Source organism: Apteryx rowi, unplaced genomic scaffold, assembly GCF_003343035.1.
Source record: "Apteryx rowi isolate R43461 unplaced genomic scaffold, aptRow1 scaffold_0, whole genome shotgun sequence".
Taxonomy (NCBI): domain Eukaryota; kingdom Metazoa; phylum Chordata; class Aves; order Apterygiformes; family Apterygidae; genus Apteryx; species Apteryx rowi.
Genome location: NW_020447195.1, coordinates 177,252 through 192,320, shown reverse-complemented (window position 1 = coordinate 192,320; position 15,069 = coordinate 177,252). Strand labels below are relative to the sequence as shown.

Below are 15,069 nucleotides of genomic sequence, written 5' to 3'. Positions count from 1 at the left end.
AGTTTGATAATGCTCACAAAACTGGAAATAATATTTAATTTTGGCAGAGCAAATAAAAAGATAATACTTGGAACCTTGCATATGACTCCATTTTCTTCTATTTGGCAATTTATTTATTTTGGCGGGGGAGGGTAAGCTGAGAGCATATTAGTGATGGATAATTGTCTAGGTCTCTTAGAATTGGGATATATCTGTATTTTCAAATTTATACCTCTCCCCAGTTGCATCAGATGCAGATACTGATGACAGAAGTGTCTGATTTACTCCTAGGTCACAATGTTACTTTTGTGTATTTCTTAGTAAAAACATGAATAAAAGTTTTGGAAATGCTTGAAGAAGGAATGGGAACTTACCAGGTCAAGTTTAGGTATTGTCCTGGCTTGCACAGCAGTACTCTAAAATAAATGCCTTAACGTTGTTCCATTTGAGTCTGAAGATGTTTTTGCCACTTTTGTTGAGAAACTACCTAATTACAAAATCTCTCCTATGAGGTTTAACAGTTGCAAGCAATTTTCCTTTTGCTTAATTTTGTTCTTTCATTGCTGCTTGAAAATTGCAATTGATTTTAATTTTACTTCGAAAAGGTGGTTCTGACATGCTTGTCTAATATTCCATTACTCTTGAAGTAATCAGCATTTTGTGATAGGATGAGACATCCAGAAAGCAGATAATAAAGTAGTTATAAGCAAAGAAGCAAAGCTGGTTTTCTTGGAAAATGTTCTCACCAAAGATGTAAATAGTTAAAAATACTTAATAGAATGTAATCTTCAGTCAGTGTTTAGACTGAAATACACAATCTTTGTGTAATTCACAGTCTCAGTACTATGGGTAGCACTATAGGTGATCATATTAGATGTTGGCCAAAAAGCTTGCTGAAGCAAAATGTCATCTTTTGACAGTAACTCATTCATGTGAAACACTGACATCAAGAAACACTGACATCTTGGCAAAAAACTTGTACTAGCATGTTAGGACAGGGTTTTCCCATACCTGGGCTATTTACCTTAAAGGTAGATGTAGCATTAGAATTTTGTTTTTAGCATTTTATAGCTAACTTATGTTTGAATGCATGTCTATTTCTCAATTTTTTATTTTATTTTATTTTTAAGTTTAGGTAACCTTTTGATAAATATAGCAAATGCATGGGGGAATTTATCTGTTTTGTTCTTACAGTAACAAAACCTTTTAGGAGAGCAGATTTTCTTGCATCAAAAGCTGCAACTGTTGATCAAGATCACAAGTTTAGATGCAAGTTCTTGGACTGTTCAAAATCCTTCCGCAAAGCCAAGTTATTGCATTATCACATGAAATATTTTCATGGAGTGGAGAAGGCTGCAGAATCACAGCAGAATCCAGTAAAAAGAAATATTCAAACCAGAGGTTCTTTGGCTTCTGAAAGAGCTAATCAAGAAAGGCCAAAAAGAGGACGGACTACAGCTGGTTCAATGTGTAAGTATGTTGCTGATCTGTTCATTTTTTTTTAAACATCAGTAGGTGGGACCAGCAGGAAAGAGCAGCAGTCAGTTTCCTTCTGATGCGTGTTAGGCCAAAGGAGTCTCTTTAGGGCTCCATCTTCCATATTTCTATCTTCCATACTTCTTCATAGAGAAGGAGAAACATAATGATATGTTTAAACTTTGTTTTAGAAAAGGTAAAGTTTAAGAGATTCCCTCATCTAGAAATATAAATCATGTTCTGTAATGAACTGACTACGGCAGCTTCTCTTATACCCTTGCGACAACTTAAGTATTAAACCTTTGTTCCTTTTACAGAATTATATAATCCACTGAGTTTCTGATCTTTTTGTTTTGCTTGGCAAATGCCTAAATAGTACAGTTAGTATAGAAAAAGGACAGAGGAAGTCATTTAAAGAATCTGTCTGGTTAACTCCATTTCTGTCTTATTTCTTACCTGGTCTTCACACTTCATGGTCTGACTTCACAATGATATTCAGCTAGAAATCTAGTACCCATTTCTGCAGTATTTACAGTTCTTGTTGCTGGACCTCTGGAGAAAAAAAATTCTAGTATTATCAAGTGCAGCAGTAGCAATTTGTTGAAAAATCCTCATGCAACTAAAGGGTAGTGGAAACAAGGGAAAAAAAAATCTCAATGGTTTAAAAAAAAAAAAAGGAGAATTCTTAAGTTATAACTGCTTTGCAACCTTCAGAATCATGTTGGTTAACTTCTGCTTCTCAGTTTTGTTCTCTGAAGTGCATACTTTCTTGGTGTCACTCGGATGATATACAAGACAATCTGGGCTTACTTGTGAACTAAGCATTGTTGCTGATAACTCATATCCATACTTTGGTTCTGTGGACTAGTTTCTTTTTATACTGGAGCTCCATGTGAATTGTCACATCTCTTGTCTTCTAATTGAGCCCATTTTACAAAATCTAACTGCTGCTTTGCTAAATTCCTCCTCCCCCTTTTTTTTCCTTAATGTCTTTGCAATTGATCTTTCATTAATATTCTGTATAATTAGTTAGAAACTTCAAAATCTTGCAAGTCGTTCACTGAGCTGTAGGTCAGTATAGCAAAATATATCTAGCCTTACTTTGCTTCATGTCTTATCTCCTCTTCCTAACATGTCCAACAAATACTTTTTTCATTTAAGATGTTACTGCCTGTTTCTAACAAGACAGAGTAACTTAGTATCCTACTACTGCATGTAAACTTCTATATGCGAGATACTTCTGTAACTTTAAATAGTGCAAAGGCATAAAATTTGGTTAAGCAGAGGCATATTTTCTTTAAATGTGTCAGGGTGCGCCAACTTGTGTGCAGTATACTTTGCATGCAGCTTAAATGAAACTTAAGTACTGCATAGGGAAACTCACCTGAGCCCCGCAGGTTTATGAAGAACGGCTGCTAACACTGCACACTAATCAAAATAGGCTTCCTGCCTGTCATGTGCTTTTCCTTAACAGATTTCTAATCTGCTTTTTGTGACGCTGCTTAATTATTTCAGTTTGAGAATTTATTTTCCTGTGATTCAGTCTTGTATGAACTGACTAGTGATTCAAGATCTTGACCCTTTCATCTACCCTTTCCCCCAAGTGCACACTACTGGTTTGACGTCATCACCTTGACTGTATTGGCAGGTAACTGTTTATGGTGTTGAGCTGTAATTTCATTTCCTTGTATGCTCTTCTCCCACCGCCTTTCTTCCCCAGTTTGTGAATGGTTACTTTTAATTTGGATTGTCTCAGTGCTGTACTTCGTTGTGTACTCCTTGGTTGTGCTGAAAGCTATCAAACAGTGAACTGAGGAGGGAAGGTGGACCGTAAGGCTTGCAAGTCACCTTCATTGTCAAAGCCTGCTATTGCAGAGCTGCCATAAGGTTTTCCTTGATGAGGAAAGGTAATGTCATTGTAAATCGCTGTTAATCATACATCTTTGATGTTAAGAGCCATTTATTTTTAACTCAATGTGTTCTTAATTATTCTAATTCTTGCTGTACTGGTACCACAAATGATGTAGGAAAAAGAGGTTATTCTAAAGTAGGGCTACCTCCTTGGGCTGATGTACCTTTTCATTTTAACTTTGTATACTGTTGCATTTTGTGTTCTGTTTTCCAGTCCTTTCACAAGGATCTCTTTTGTTCTTAATTGCATATATTGGAAGGTAGCCTGTAAGCAAGACTGTCTGTGCTTACTGGGTGTTTTTATGTTATCTTTTTAAAAAGTTGTTTCGGGATGTACTGCTTAATGAGAGTATAGGCTTTCAAATACATAATTAAGTATTGTACATGGTGGGTTTACTTTTTATATTTGCAATGTTTTTGTGATTCTAACAAAAAAATAGCCCTGTTCAACATGTACATATTAAAAGCATTATATGTTTTTATGCAGGTGTCTATTCTTAAAATATTTTACTACAAGGTACATTTCAGTGCTTAAGAAAAGTTAGCAGAAATTTCCAACTGACAAAAGACTAGAAATGAGTTTTTCTTTTTTCCATAAACTTGGAGATACTCTGGCTTTAGTCTCTATCTCATAAGTTTGTTTTGGAGTTTTAGAATTCTAAAGTAGAGGCTTCTTATACATTTTAATAGCCCCCCCACACTTTTTTTCTTTACTAGACCTAATATGCAAACACTTAGTTTTCCTACAATATTGTCACTGCTTCTGGATCAGCTCTTTATATGGCAGAGGATACTTTCCCAGGCTTTGGAAAATAAGGCCTCAAAGAATGTATGGAAGAAGACTGTTGGCAGTTAATGAACAAGCCTCTCTGGTTCCTCTCTGGTTCAGGATATTATCAGTAGAGAGCATTTCATAGGACCATCTGGTCAAATGTGCTGTTTATGGCAGAGTACAGAGGGAGGCTTCTGATGCTTGGATTGTCAGTTGAGATGTCCAGGACAAAGATTTCTTTTCTGGAGCTGAACCAGAATTATTTTCTGGTAAGGATCTTGTTTCCACAGTGGGAAGGTGCATTCTCATGGTGCTTATGTCTCCAACTGGTGTCTTCTCAGTCTATCTGTGAAGACAGCCTTTCTTGCTAAGGTGCAACAGTAGAGTCTCCATAACACGTTCCACTTGGGCAGGCCTTTTTTTTTTTTTTTTTTTTTTTCCCCCCCCCAAAATCGTTATATGTCATGTTCCTGTTCATGGTATTTAGCTTCATCTGCTGGTGTTTCATCCCAACATCACTGGTTAAGAACAGTGAGACTTTTCTGTGCCCTGGGTGTCAGGAGAGCTGTATAATTCTAATGATGATCATAGACAACTCAAATCATAGTTGGAGGATTAAAAGGTACTAGTATCTGTCTTGATTTTGGTTGAGATGGAGATCCACAAAAATGTGTGGAAGTTGTAGCTTAGATGTCAGCTATGTCCTGCATCAGGAATGTCTCTGTTAAACATCTGCAGGTGTCTTCAGGGGAGACACAGGCAGCTTTAGGAAATGTTGTGTGGTTGCTGAAGCTCCTAACAGGAGTCTTTATGAGGCTAGTTTTGTTGCTGTTTAGTACAGACTCACGGTACAAGCTTGACTTGTTGCCTGGGAGTCTCAGCAGAATGCTTGCTTAGACAAGTAATTGCAAGAGAAGTTAGTTACAGCAGTACTGAAAGTTCAAGGTGTTGTCCATGCAAATGCAGCGTATTCTGTGCTCTGTGTCTACTTTTCTTGAAACTCTACAAAATGGCAGCTCTGTGATTGAGAGGAAACAGAAGAGTAGGAAGTATTCTGTGAGAATGAAGGTTTGCCCAGGGAACGAGGATAAAAACAACATGCCCACTCCACAAGTAGTGCTAAAGCAAAGTCTGAATTTGGGGAACATGCAAGTTGCAATGGCATGTGCCAAAATACAAGTTATCAGTTTTGGTTGTTAAGTCATTGTTTTCCTTACAGTACACTAAAAGTGGAATGCTTACAGGGGTCTATGGGGAGCAAGTTTAATCTTTTTGCATTTCCTCCAAAGTTTAGGATAATTTTTCTTCTTTTTTTTTAATCTCCTTTTTAAATTCAGTCTCAACTCCTGAAAAATATTTGAGTGCTTAGTGATCTCTGAGATCCTCTAAAACTTCCTGTCAATGGTACAAAAAATGTTTCAAAACTTAACATCTTTCCTGACTACTGTTTGTCAGTTACTGAGAAAAATACATCTGGCATATGATAGAGTACTTTTTGACTCCCCAAGGAAATGTTAATGGTGGTTGAAGAATTTTTGTGTCATGAAAGAGGCAACATATTCTTAGCAAAAATCTCCTTAAACTTCAGTCTTGCAAAGCTAAGAAGCCTAATGTATGTAAAGTATGGTTTTGTTACACTGAGAAACTGTGCACAAAATCTCAGTCTACAGGAAGACCTGATGTCTTGTGCTCTATGAAAGATCAGCATGATCAAGGTGGCCATGGGGTTCTGACTTCATTAAATCAAATGTTAGTTTACGAAACTAATTGGGGAGAGGCGAAAGTTAGGAGGCCTAAATAAAGCTTGTCTGTTTTGGATGGATTTCTTTCTAGTGTAATTTTTAGATTCCCTGAGGAGCTGTTTTGTTGTTATTTTTGGAACTTACAGCAGGCAGAATGGTAGATAATTGAGAAAGTTTTTCTGACTTCTTTACATGACTTCTCACTGTGTACTGCCGCAAAAGTTTTTACTTTGTCAGAAAGTTCGATAGGACATTGGTGTTCCCAAACTTGTTATGAAGTACTTAAATCTTAGTTTTCAGCTATCGTGTACCATGGGAAGACGTTTTGTCTCAGTTTGAACTGAAAACTGTTCAGTACACTGATCTCTGAAGTCCTGAGAAAAGCTCAAAAAATAGCCCTTCCCCCCCCACCCCCCCTTTGGAAACAAACAAACAAAAACCCACCACAACCCTCTGTATACTTCTTCTTGCAGGAACAGGAGTTAGTCCTGTTGAAAGTGGAAAGCCTTATGCACACAGTGGTATCTAAAGAAGGAGTGTTTTCTGGTTTTGAAAGTTCTCTGTAGAAAAATCATGCTATTTAAGTCTTGTAGCTCTTTTGAAGTAAAAAAGCACCCAGGGAAAGTTCTTTAATCTGCTACAATTCAGAACATAGTCATTCTTTCACCTTTCTATTGGTTCAGGGTCTTCAAAATGTTATCTTCCAAACCTCAGTGAGGTGGACTTGTAAGAACTACTTCAGACAAGGAAATGATGATTGTCATCAACCAGTGCCACTAAAAAGTGCTGTCCTTTCATTTGGACTGATTACAGACTTCAGATTGATAGTATTCCTGGGGCCTGTGAGACTGAATGTATTCATATCTGCCTCTGGGAACTCGCGCAACAGTGTAACTTAATACTCAGTGGAAAAGTTGCTTCCCTAGATGTCATGATGTAGGAATAAAGGAGAAATCAAACTTAGATCCAGCTCATATTTTATTTTCCATATGGGTTTTGCTAGGTCCTACAAGGTTTTTAGGAAGACAATGAAAGGCTTTGACAGGTCAAACCTTCAGGTTAAGATTAGGTTTTCAAGCTCTGGATATGACTTTGGTTGCATGTTCAGCTTTTTCTTGGAGAGACTCCTGCAAAGCAATGATTTAATGCAAAAACCTAGGTTACTGGAGTAACCGAAACGATTGAGTTCTGATATGATAATATTCCCTCCTGTTTGCAGGTGGTCAATGGTCTTCTAGTGTGATGGATGCTTCTAGAGAATGTCTTCAAATAGAGCTCAGTTTTCAGTCAGCTTACCAAACTAATTCTCACGGGTTGGGAGTACATAAGATGATTTTCTGTTTCTGGGTTTTAAAGATCTTAAGGGAAGAAAATCAGCCTGTGAAGCCACATTTGTGATGCTAAAAACTTTCTACCTATTCCAAGGAAAAGATAACCAATAAAGATGTTGACACAGTGTGGCAGTGATGAGTTGCCTGGCTGGAAAAAAGCTACCTTCACCAGACAGGCCCATTTCTGTGAAAATGGGCTTTGGTAAAAATTCTCTCTCCTGCTGTGGCTGCTGAAAAGCACTGGGGCAAGTGAGTAGAGGCAACCAGTCGGTTACCAAAATCGTTACGAAGGGCTCCTTTTCTTTTCTTGAGGTTCTGGTGGAACTCGGGTGGGAGAGAACCAGGGAGAAAGTCATCTGATGGCCTTTAGATTTCTGGATCTTTGAGCTTCTTTTGCCTGAAGAGATTCACTTGATTCTGAAAGTTCAGTACTGAGACATCTTAATACTCTTCATTTTAGTTTCCTCTTGAAATTTTTGTCAGGCCAGAGTACTTGATTCCATTTCTTGCCTGAACTATGCTGTTTAGGATTCTCTTTCCTTCTGTTTTCAGTTGTCCTTAGCTACTGCTGAGGGTGATGCAGTTAGAGGAGTCCAAATGAAAATCCTGTGAGTACTTAAGTCTTCAGACAGGAAAGGAGTCTTTTCAGTGGCCTTTAGTATCAGCAGAATTTACTGAAAGTCAACAAGATGTCAGCTTGGCTTTTGGGTCTGATTAACCAAGATACTTGATCCAATATTCCAAAATGGCAAGCTTGTTCCCTCCTTTAGTCTGGCTGTCCTACATGTCATGCAACCTTAGCTTCTGTCACCGTCAGCTGTTTTCTCCCCATGTCCAGGAGTAATTCTGTAGAAATGGTTCCTAGCTGCTAGAAGACCACTCTAAGGCACTTAAAAAAATGAGAATTATTTGGCTTAACTTTAATTAAATGGTAGATGGTGTCTCAGATGAAGCTAAGTCTGTGTATCACATGATTTTTTTTAATTTTAGCTAATAATCCCGAACTCTTGCATCTCAGACTGAGTTGAAGTAGTGTTGTTTCAGTTGTATGCATTTAAAAACTGTCCTTCCTTAAATGTGCAGGGCTGCTGTAGGCCACTTGAATTAGCTTCATTAAAAGTACACTTTTGAGAACAGGCTGTGGTTTCTGCTCACTAGTTAAGAGAAAAGAAATGAGGCTCTCTTGATTTATAAAATAAGAGTCTGAATGTGTTTCTGCCAAACTGAACTGTTTCTCTTTCCCTCTTAGTCAAACCTACATTATGTCTGGAGGAACAAAGTTTCTGGGGAATGCGTTTATATCCTCTGTTTGTGTTCAAAAAAACAAAAACAACATTCCAGGTTTTAGGTGACCTTTAAATCAGCTACTGCTTAAACTTTTCCATGGTCAAGTTGCTAGGATTGTGAATTGAACAGTATATCTCATCAGAGGCGCTCCATACAGGCAACAAGAACTGCTGCTGGCAAAGTAGTCTTACATTTTGAAGGTATTTAAAGTTTGGACCTCATCTGTATTCTCTTTGTAGATGCTCCTCTACATATAGCCTTAAGACGTACCCCATATAGAGATGAAAAAATAGAAAAGAGAAGAACTTCAACTCCTTCTGTAAATGCAGTAAATAATCACCGACATTCTGTTAGAGAACAAACCAAGGAGAACCACGTAGAGAAAGCGCTCCGGAAGCCTCAAGAAAAAGAAAGAGTTGAAAATGGTAGGCCTTCTTAGTTTACAATGAGCTCTTGGAAAAGTCTTAAGCATCGTAAGGAGCTGATCAGTATTGATACAAAGCATTCTACTTCTTTCAGAGACTTCAACTTTTTGTGGTTGTACAATATAAAATTGTAAGGCATGTTTTTCACTGTTTCTTTGCAGTTGTTTCAAATGAAGAATCAATATAGTGAATTTTAAATTTTCTTGCTATAATTGGTTCAGGGTTAATTTTCCCTGTTATGGTGTATAATATTTTTAAGTTGTAAAAAATATTAAAATATTTAAAATGGGTAAGAATCTTTCCATGTCCTTTTGCTTGATACATGTATCTTAATTCTGTCAGTTCTTCAGTTGTCCGTAATTTTCCCAGCATTAAATGTTTTAACTACTCCTGAGTTTGCTGAGGAACATGAACTTAAGAAAGCAAAAAATAAGACCTAGTTTCTGTCCCCTAGATTCTGTACCTCTTCTGATGTTTTTAATAGTATTTTACTTTTCTGGTAGTCAACATTCCTTGCTGATAGAATCATTGAACCTGTTTGACTCATGACTGTATCACTGCTTTAGTGTGAACAGGGTCACACTGTACTACAGAGACTCTACTGTAAATAGGAGGATAACTGCCATACAGACATATATAAATGTAATTTTTATTACTACTTCCTATGTTACTATTTTTCTTCAGATACCTGGTGAGAATTTGAGCCATGGTGAGGAGGAAAATGTAAAAAATCTGTAGTTACTAATGAGATGATCTCTGTTCTAGAGAATTTCTTGAGGAGATCGTCTTGCTTGCCTGTCACTTAATGGTTCTGTTGGTCAAAGTAGTCAGCCAATGCTTTAGTCCAATGGGAATACGTTACTCCAGTGGGAAGCCAGTGTTTACTCTTGGGCATCCTTAGCTGCCTTCCTTTGTAGGAAGGTATTAATGAGAACGAGCTCCATTGGTATGTTTTCACTGGTCTGAAACAAAAGGGCATTTCTCATGTGAGAGTCAGGCATAGAGATTAGAATAAACGTCCACTTTTTTCAGGGGTGGGGGGAATATGGGCCTGAGTATGCATCCCGATTCTCATTAGTCTTTCTCTGCCATTCAAGGAAAGTGGGAGGGCTTGGGGTTTTTATGGTTTTGGCAAAAAATCCTTTTAAAAAGTGTAGTTGTGATTGGGCGTGATTGTGATGCATTTGTAGGATTGGATAAAGGAGTTTCTCTTTGATCACGTGAATCCATGAGGATGCTTCTGACTAGGCAGCTTCCTTGTCTGGTCTCCTTTCAGTGAGAACTCATTAGACTTAAAAGTGTTTACAGGAGACAGCTGGGGACAGAAAGCTCCTGCTGTATGGTGTTTTTGGAAGGTCCATTTTGTAATACTCATTCTTTGTGGGTTTTTTTTCTTTTTTCTTTTTTTTTGAGGGAGCGATTGCTTTAATGGCACTGTGCAGTTAAGGTAGCAGCTGTACACTGAAATTTGCAAATACTTGGCTTTTATTTTAGGCTTTTAAAAGACATACTGACTAGTTTGAGAGAAAAAAACTGTCCCACACATTTTACTATCAAATTTATGACAGATATGTTGGTAGTGATTACAGCAGCGTATTCTGCACTTTCGGATGCATCTCAGATGATCTGAGCATGCAAAGTGAAAAAATTCAAAATTTTCCCATCCACACTGATCTCAAATATTCTCCGTTTGCCCTTCTACTGGAAGAATAAAATGACGGAACTTATTTGCATCACTGTATCTGAGTAGGGAGAAGGATACGGTACCCAGAGGATCCTGCCCCCACTGGAAAACTAGGAGAGATAACGGCGAGGGAAAGTAACATCTGAGTTGCAATTTACTTATCTCCTCCACCCCCCCCCCTTTTTTTTTCTTCAATCAGCAGCCCCTTTTGGAAGGGGGGATGTTTGTCTTGAACTGCCAGTCATATTCCCTTTGAAGGACTTGTAATTTGTAAGGCAGGCTATAGTCAGTGTCAGCAGTTGATGTGGCTGCTGGCAGTGCAGAGTTTTAGCAGCCCTCATTGCCACTTGTGTTCCCCTTTTGGCATGTCAGGAGATACTCAAGGACTTAAGAGGAAGGAGGGATACAGAGCTGAAGCTCTCTTGAGGCACAGGTTTTGAATTGGGTAGGTTACTAATGGTATAATGTAGGAGGTTAAGGTGAAAATATACAGGTATTGCTATTTTCTTTCCTGAATGCATTAGCAGTTACAGATTATTTAGGGCATTTAGATGGTTTGAGTAGGAGGGGGTTTCTGACAGCATTGTGTCTCTAGGTGGTTATCTTTATACTAATAATCAGAAATTGAAATAGCTTTTTTTAATGGCATTATGAGTGGCTTAATCAGCTAAGCACTCTGAGTGAAGAGCCCTTTTTAGATTCAAGGCTTCCTTCCATAATGCATTTTATGATTGCACCTAGTAGTCTCAGCTGCATCAGGATAACTGTTTTTAAGGTACTGTACAAGTATCTAGAAATTCAGCTGCAGAGAATTAAATCTAAAAGACAAGAGTTGTAAGCAAATGACAGGAAGTGGAAAGTAAGGGTTTGGGCATATTCCTTGACAGTCCAGTTATACTTTGTGATAAATGTTCTAGAAGTGTGCTTTGAGGATGGACTTGACTGAAAAATATCACCATATCATTCAAAAATTATGAAGATTTTTGTATTCCTATAAAAATACGCTGGGAGTAGTTAGAGCAGGTATTGCCAACTAAAACAGTTGTTTCTGTGTCACTTCATTTTAGATGAAAGAAAATATTCTGATGGCTGAAGAACTGGGCCAGCATTTGGGAGGTTGGGGTTTTGTTCTTTTGTCAGACTCACGTCACAATGCTAATGAAATTGTTTATGTTCAGCCAAATTTCAACTGTCTGCTTAGAAAACGCATATAACAAATCTCCCAGTATTTTTTTTAAATAATCTCTTAAGGCTGGAACTCTCTTACCAGGTAGGTACTAAGTGAGGCAAAGGACCACTGACGTCAGTTGGTTTTGCCTGCATGCTATTGTAATGTAGTTATGGGACATTCAAATTAGCACTTAAACAAAAAAGACCGTTACAATTATTTGGAGGTGGGAATTTTTACAATTTTTTTTGTAGTGAGTTGGCCTGAAGTGTTAAAGAAAATTAAAAGATAAATAGATGTGCATATATCTTTAAAATTGGAATATTGTCTCATTTCAGCTGTTAAAGAACAGGAGAAGAACAAAGAGAGAAAATCCAAAGACTACGGAAAGTCCAAGTCAAAGAAAAAGAAAAAAAAGAAAAAGAAAATTAAGCCTGGTAAAGCTCTTTTTTTTGTTGTTCTGTAGAGGAAAATGGCTTCATTATTTTGTTTTGCTCGTTACCCGATTCCAAACCCTAAGAGCAGGCATTGCAGATAAGGCTGTTTCCTGCAGTTAATTTGTTCTGATTTTCTTAAGTGGTTAAGATTAAATTGTGGTTAGCAAGATAATTTCTTCTCAGTTGAGTTGCTTCACTGATGCTGAATGGATGATGATGATAGTGCTTCTAATGGCACAGAATAAGTTTGACTACAAAATGGATGTCACAGAATCACAGAACAGTTGAGGTTGGAAGGGACCTCTGAAGATCATCTAGTCCAACCCCCCTGCTCAAGCAGGATCACCTAGAGCAGCTCACCCAGGACGCTGTCCAGACAGCTTTTGAATCTCTCTTCCTCTTAAATATCATCCTTCCTAATAGGATTCTGTTTACCAGGACAATCTGAAATGCCTCCAGGCAAGTACAGCTAGATCAACATTGTGTCTTTTGCCTGTGTTCTGGGCTGCTTGTTCAAACTTCTGTTCCCTGGAATTTATTGCTGTTTTGGCCCTGTGTTTTTGCATCAGAATTTTGATATTGCCCTTGTGGAGGTGATCATTTAGTCTAGGCTAAACTTTGAAGGCTTCCTCCAGCCTGCTGATTTGGAGGATGCTGCTTATAATTGAAGACAATCTGAATTTACATACAGTCAAGAACACAAAGGCAAAAGGGTACTTCATAGAGGGCCTCTTACAGGTGCTTCTCCACACGCTTGTAATCAGGGCTTTTCTTTTTTTCCTAGTGCATGTACAAAACATGATCCTTTGGAAAGATGAGATGCTTTCAGTTTGTGGTCTGAGATTAGTGAATGTGTTAGGCCTATGTGAATAATAATGAGGTGTGAGAGAGGTCTCCAGCTAACAGTGTTCATGTGGAAGTGCCTGTAATGCAAATGTATTTGTAGACATGTTCGTTCTGAAGCACAGTTAGGTTTAAGTGACCAGTCTTTTAAGCCTTTCTCACTTGTGTAAGCAGTGAAAGATGACTGCGCTGCATAAGATTTTTCTGGGTTGGACAGTAACTTTCCTCTAGAGAGTTTACAAAAGTTTTTTCAGCAGCATAGTGATGTCCTAGAGTCTTAGCATGTTGAAGTGGAGATTGCCACAGTGAATTCAACATGCCTGTTGTTTGCATGCCCGATGCTATTTTTTTCTTCTGTTGCCTTTCCTTGATCATAAGCTTCCAGTAATAACACTTCTTACAATTTTGCAGAATGCTCTGGAAGCGAAGAAAGCACAGATGTTTCACAGGAGCTTTCTCCTGAAAAAACGGTTGTCACAAAATGCAGTTCTTCAAATAAATCACCTGCCCACCCAAGCACACTGCTGCAGTGTTCTGATTCTGGACAGCATAGAGGAAAATCAAAAACAAATGGTAAGATGACTCTCCTTTGTGGTTTTCTAGTTCTGTATTTCATTACCAGTAAATGTGTGAGCTGTACTATTATTGTAGCAAGTACATATAAACTGGTACTTATGAAGTGAATTTGGCTGTTCTTATGCAGGACTGTTTTTGTTTCCATTCCCCTACCTGAAAAACGAAGTTCATGTGCCAGAACTGGATGTTGCTGCTTTTTTTGCTGTTTGCTTTAACTTTACATCCACAGAATTTTTAAGAATTTGTTTCCCATATATCGGGGTCTTTGCACCTTTTTGCAGCTCCTTATTAACTGTATAGTAACAATGTTCAGACTTCAGCAGTTACATTGAGTCATATTTCCTAAGGCTTACTTTGAAGTAAGAATACATTCAGAGTTAAAAATAGATGTTATACATATTTTATACAGAATGTGTGTTGTGTTTGAGATACCACTGGGTGTGGTTACATGTAGTTGTATAGGTACAGCATTTTACATGGGTATGATAATGGGCTTTCTGAGCTTCATAATGGTCAGAAGCTGTTGAGTAGCCATTTTTTTATTTCTTCATAATATTTCGTAAACAACTCACATAAAATGTGACTACTATGTTCCAATCTTCATAATGTTTTAATGTCAAGTTGGCAAACTTGAATGAAATGGGAAATGTGTAAAGGCTGGTTATATATGGGAAACTTAGGATGCCTAACTGTACAGATATGTTGTTGGTAACCATTTGGGTTTTTTCTTTTTGACACAGGTTTTTTATTGTTTCGTATTAGGCAAAAGATACTTCAGTTAATTCTGCTATGTGGGAAAAGGAAAAAAACATTATAAACTACTTAAATGGATGTGGTGATAACTTCTTAAAACATTCTGCAAGTCTGTGATTAGTCTCATGATTTGGAGCATACAGACTGTGAAACATATAGTTTAGTAACTAACAATAAATTCAGTGCCAAGATAAATAAGACTTGGTGTGAGTATAAGTGAAACTCTTGCATTATTTGAAAGTACAGCATGATTAACCTGTTGCTTCCAGCATCCTTCTGGGAAGTGCTATGTCTCGCAGGTGGAATAAAACTTTTAACAGATAATTCTACAACAGTCTCACGACCCATTATCTTTCAGGTGTGTGTTTTAATTTAAGAAAGCAAATGTTCTGGATGAATACATCATATTTCCAATGTAGTAGAATTGTTTTACGCAGTCTAAGCTTGCAAGTTCTCTTGAAAACATTGAGTTCTTCAGCTGACTTCTCAGGGCTTCCTAGAGGACTTTTCAGTCCAGCAAGAAAGCTTTAGCTTCTTGGTACTGATTCTTGGCTCATGCAAATTTAGACTTTGTGTTATGTTAAACACAAAGATCAACTACTGCATTGAATTCTCAGTCCCTGAAATATATTGAGAACAGAGGTGTCTCGAAAAGATCTACTCAATACCACAAACTTGTTCTTGT

At 37.7% G+C, this 15,069-nt stretch overlaps 1 protein-coding gene across 12 annotated transcripts in view; it reads left to right on the top strand.

The window, feature by feature from the left end:
- The window catches only part of PHF20 (PHD finger protein 20), a 74,753-nt gene that overhangs the window by 40,009 nt on the left and 19,675 nt on the right, over positions 1 to 15,069 (top strand). For 10 of the 12 annotated variants that reach the window (XM_026062257.1, XM_026061431.1, XM_026059030.1 and 7 more), the window contains 4 exons: positions 1,174 to 1,449; positions 8,738 to 8,923; positions 12,114 to 12,212; positions 13,467 to 13,628. In XM_026062257.1, coding sequence (XP_025918042.1) covers positions 1,174 to 1,449; positions 8,738 to 8,923; positions 12,114 to 12,212; positions 13,467 to 13,628 — 723 coding nt within the window. The remainder of the gene's footprint in view (positions 1 to 1,173; positions 1,450 to 8,737; positions 8,924 to 12,113; positions 12,213 to 13,466; positions 13,629 to 15,069) is intronic. The other 2 variants (XM_026063108.1, XM_026063904.1) reach the window with 2 other exon arrangements.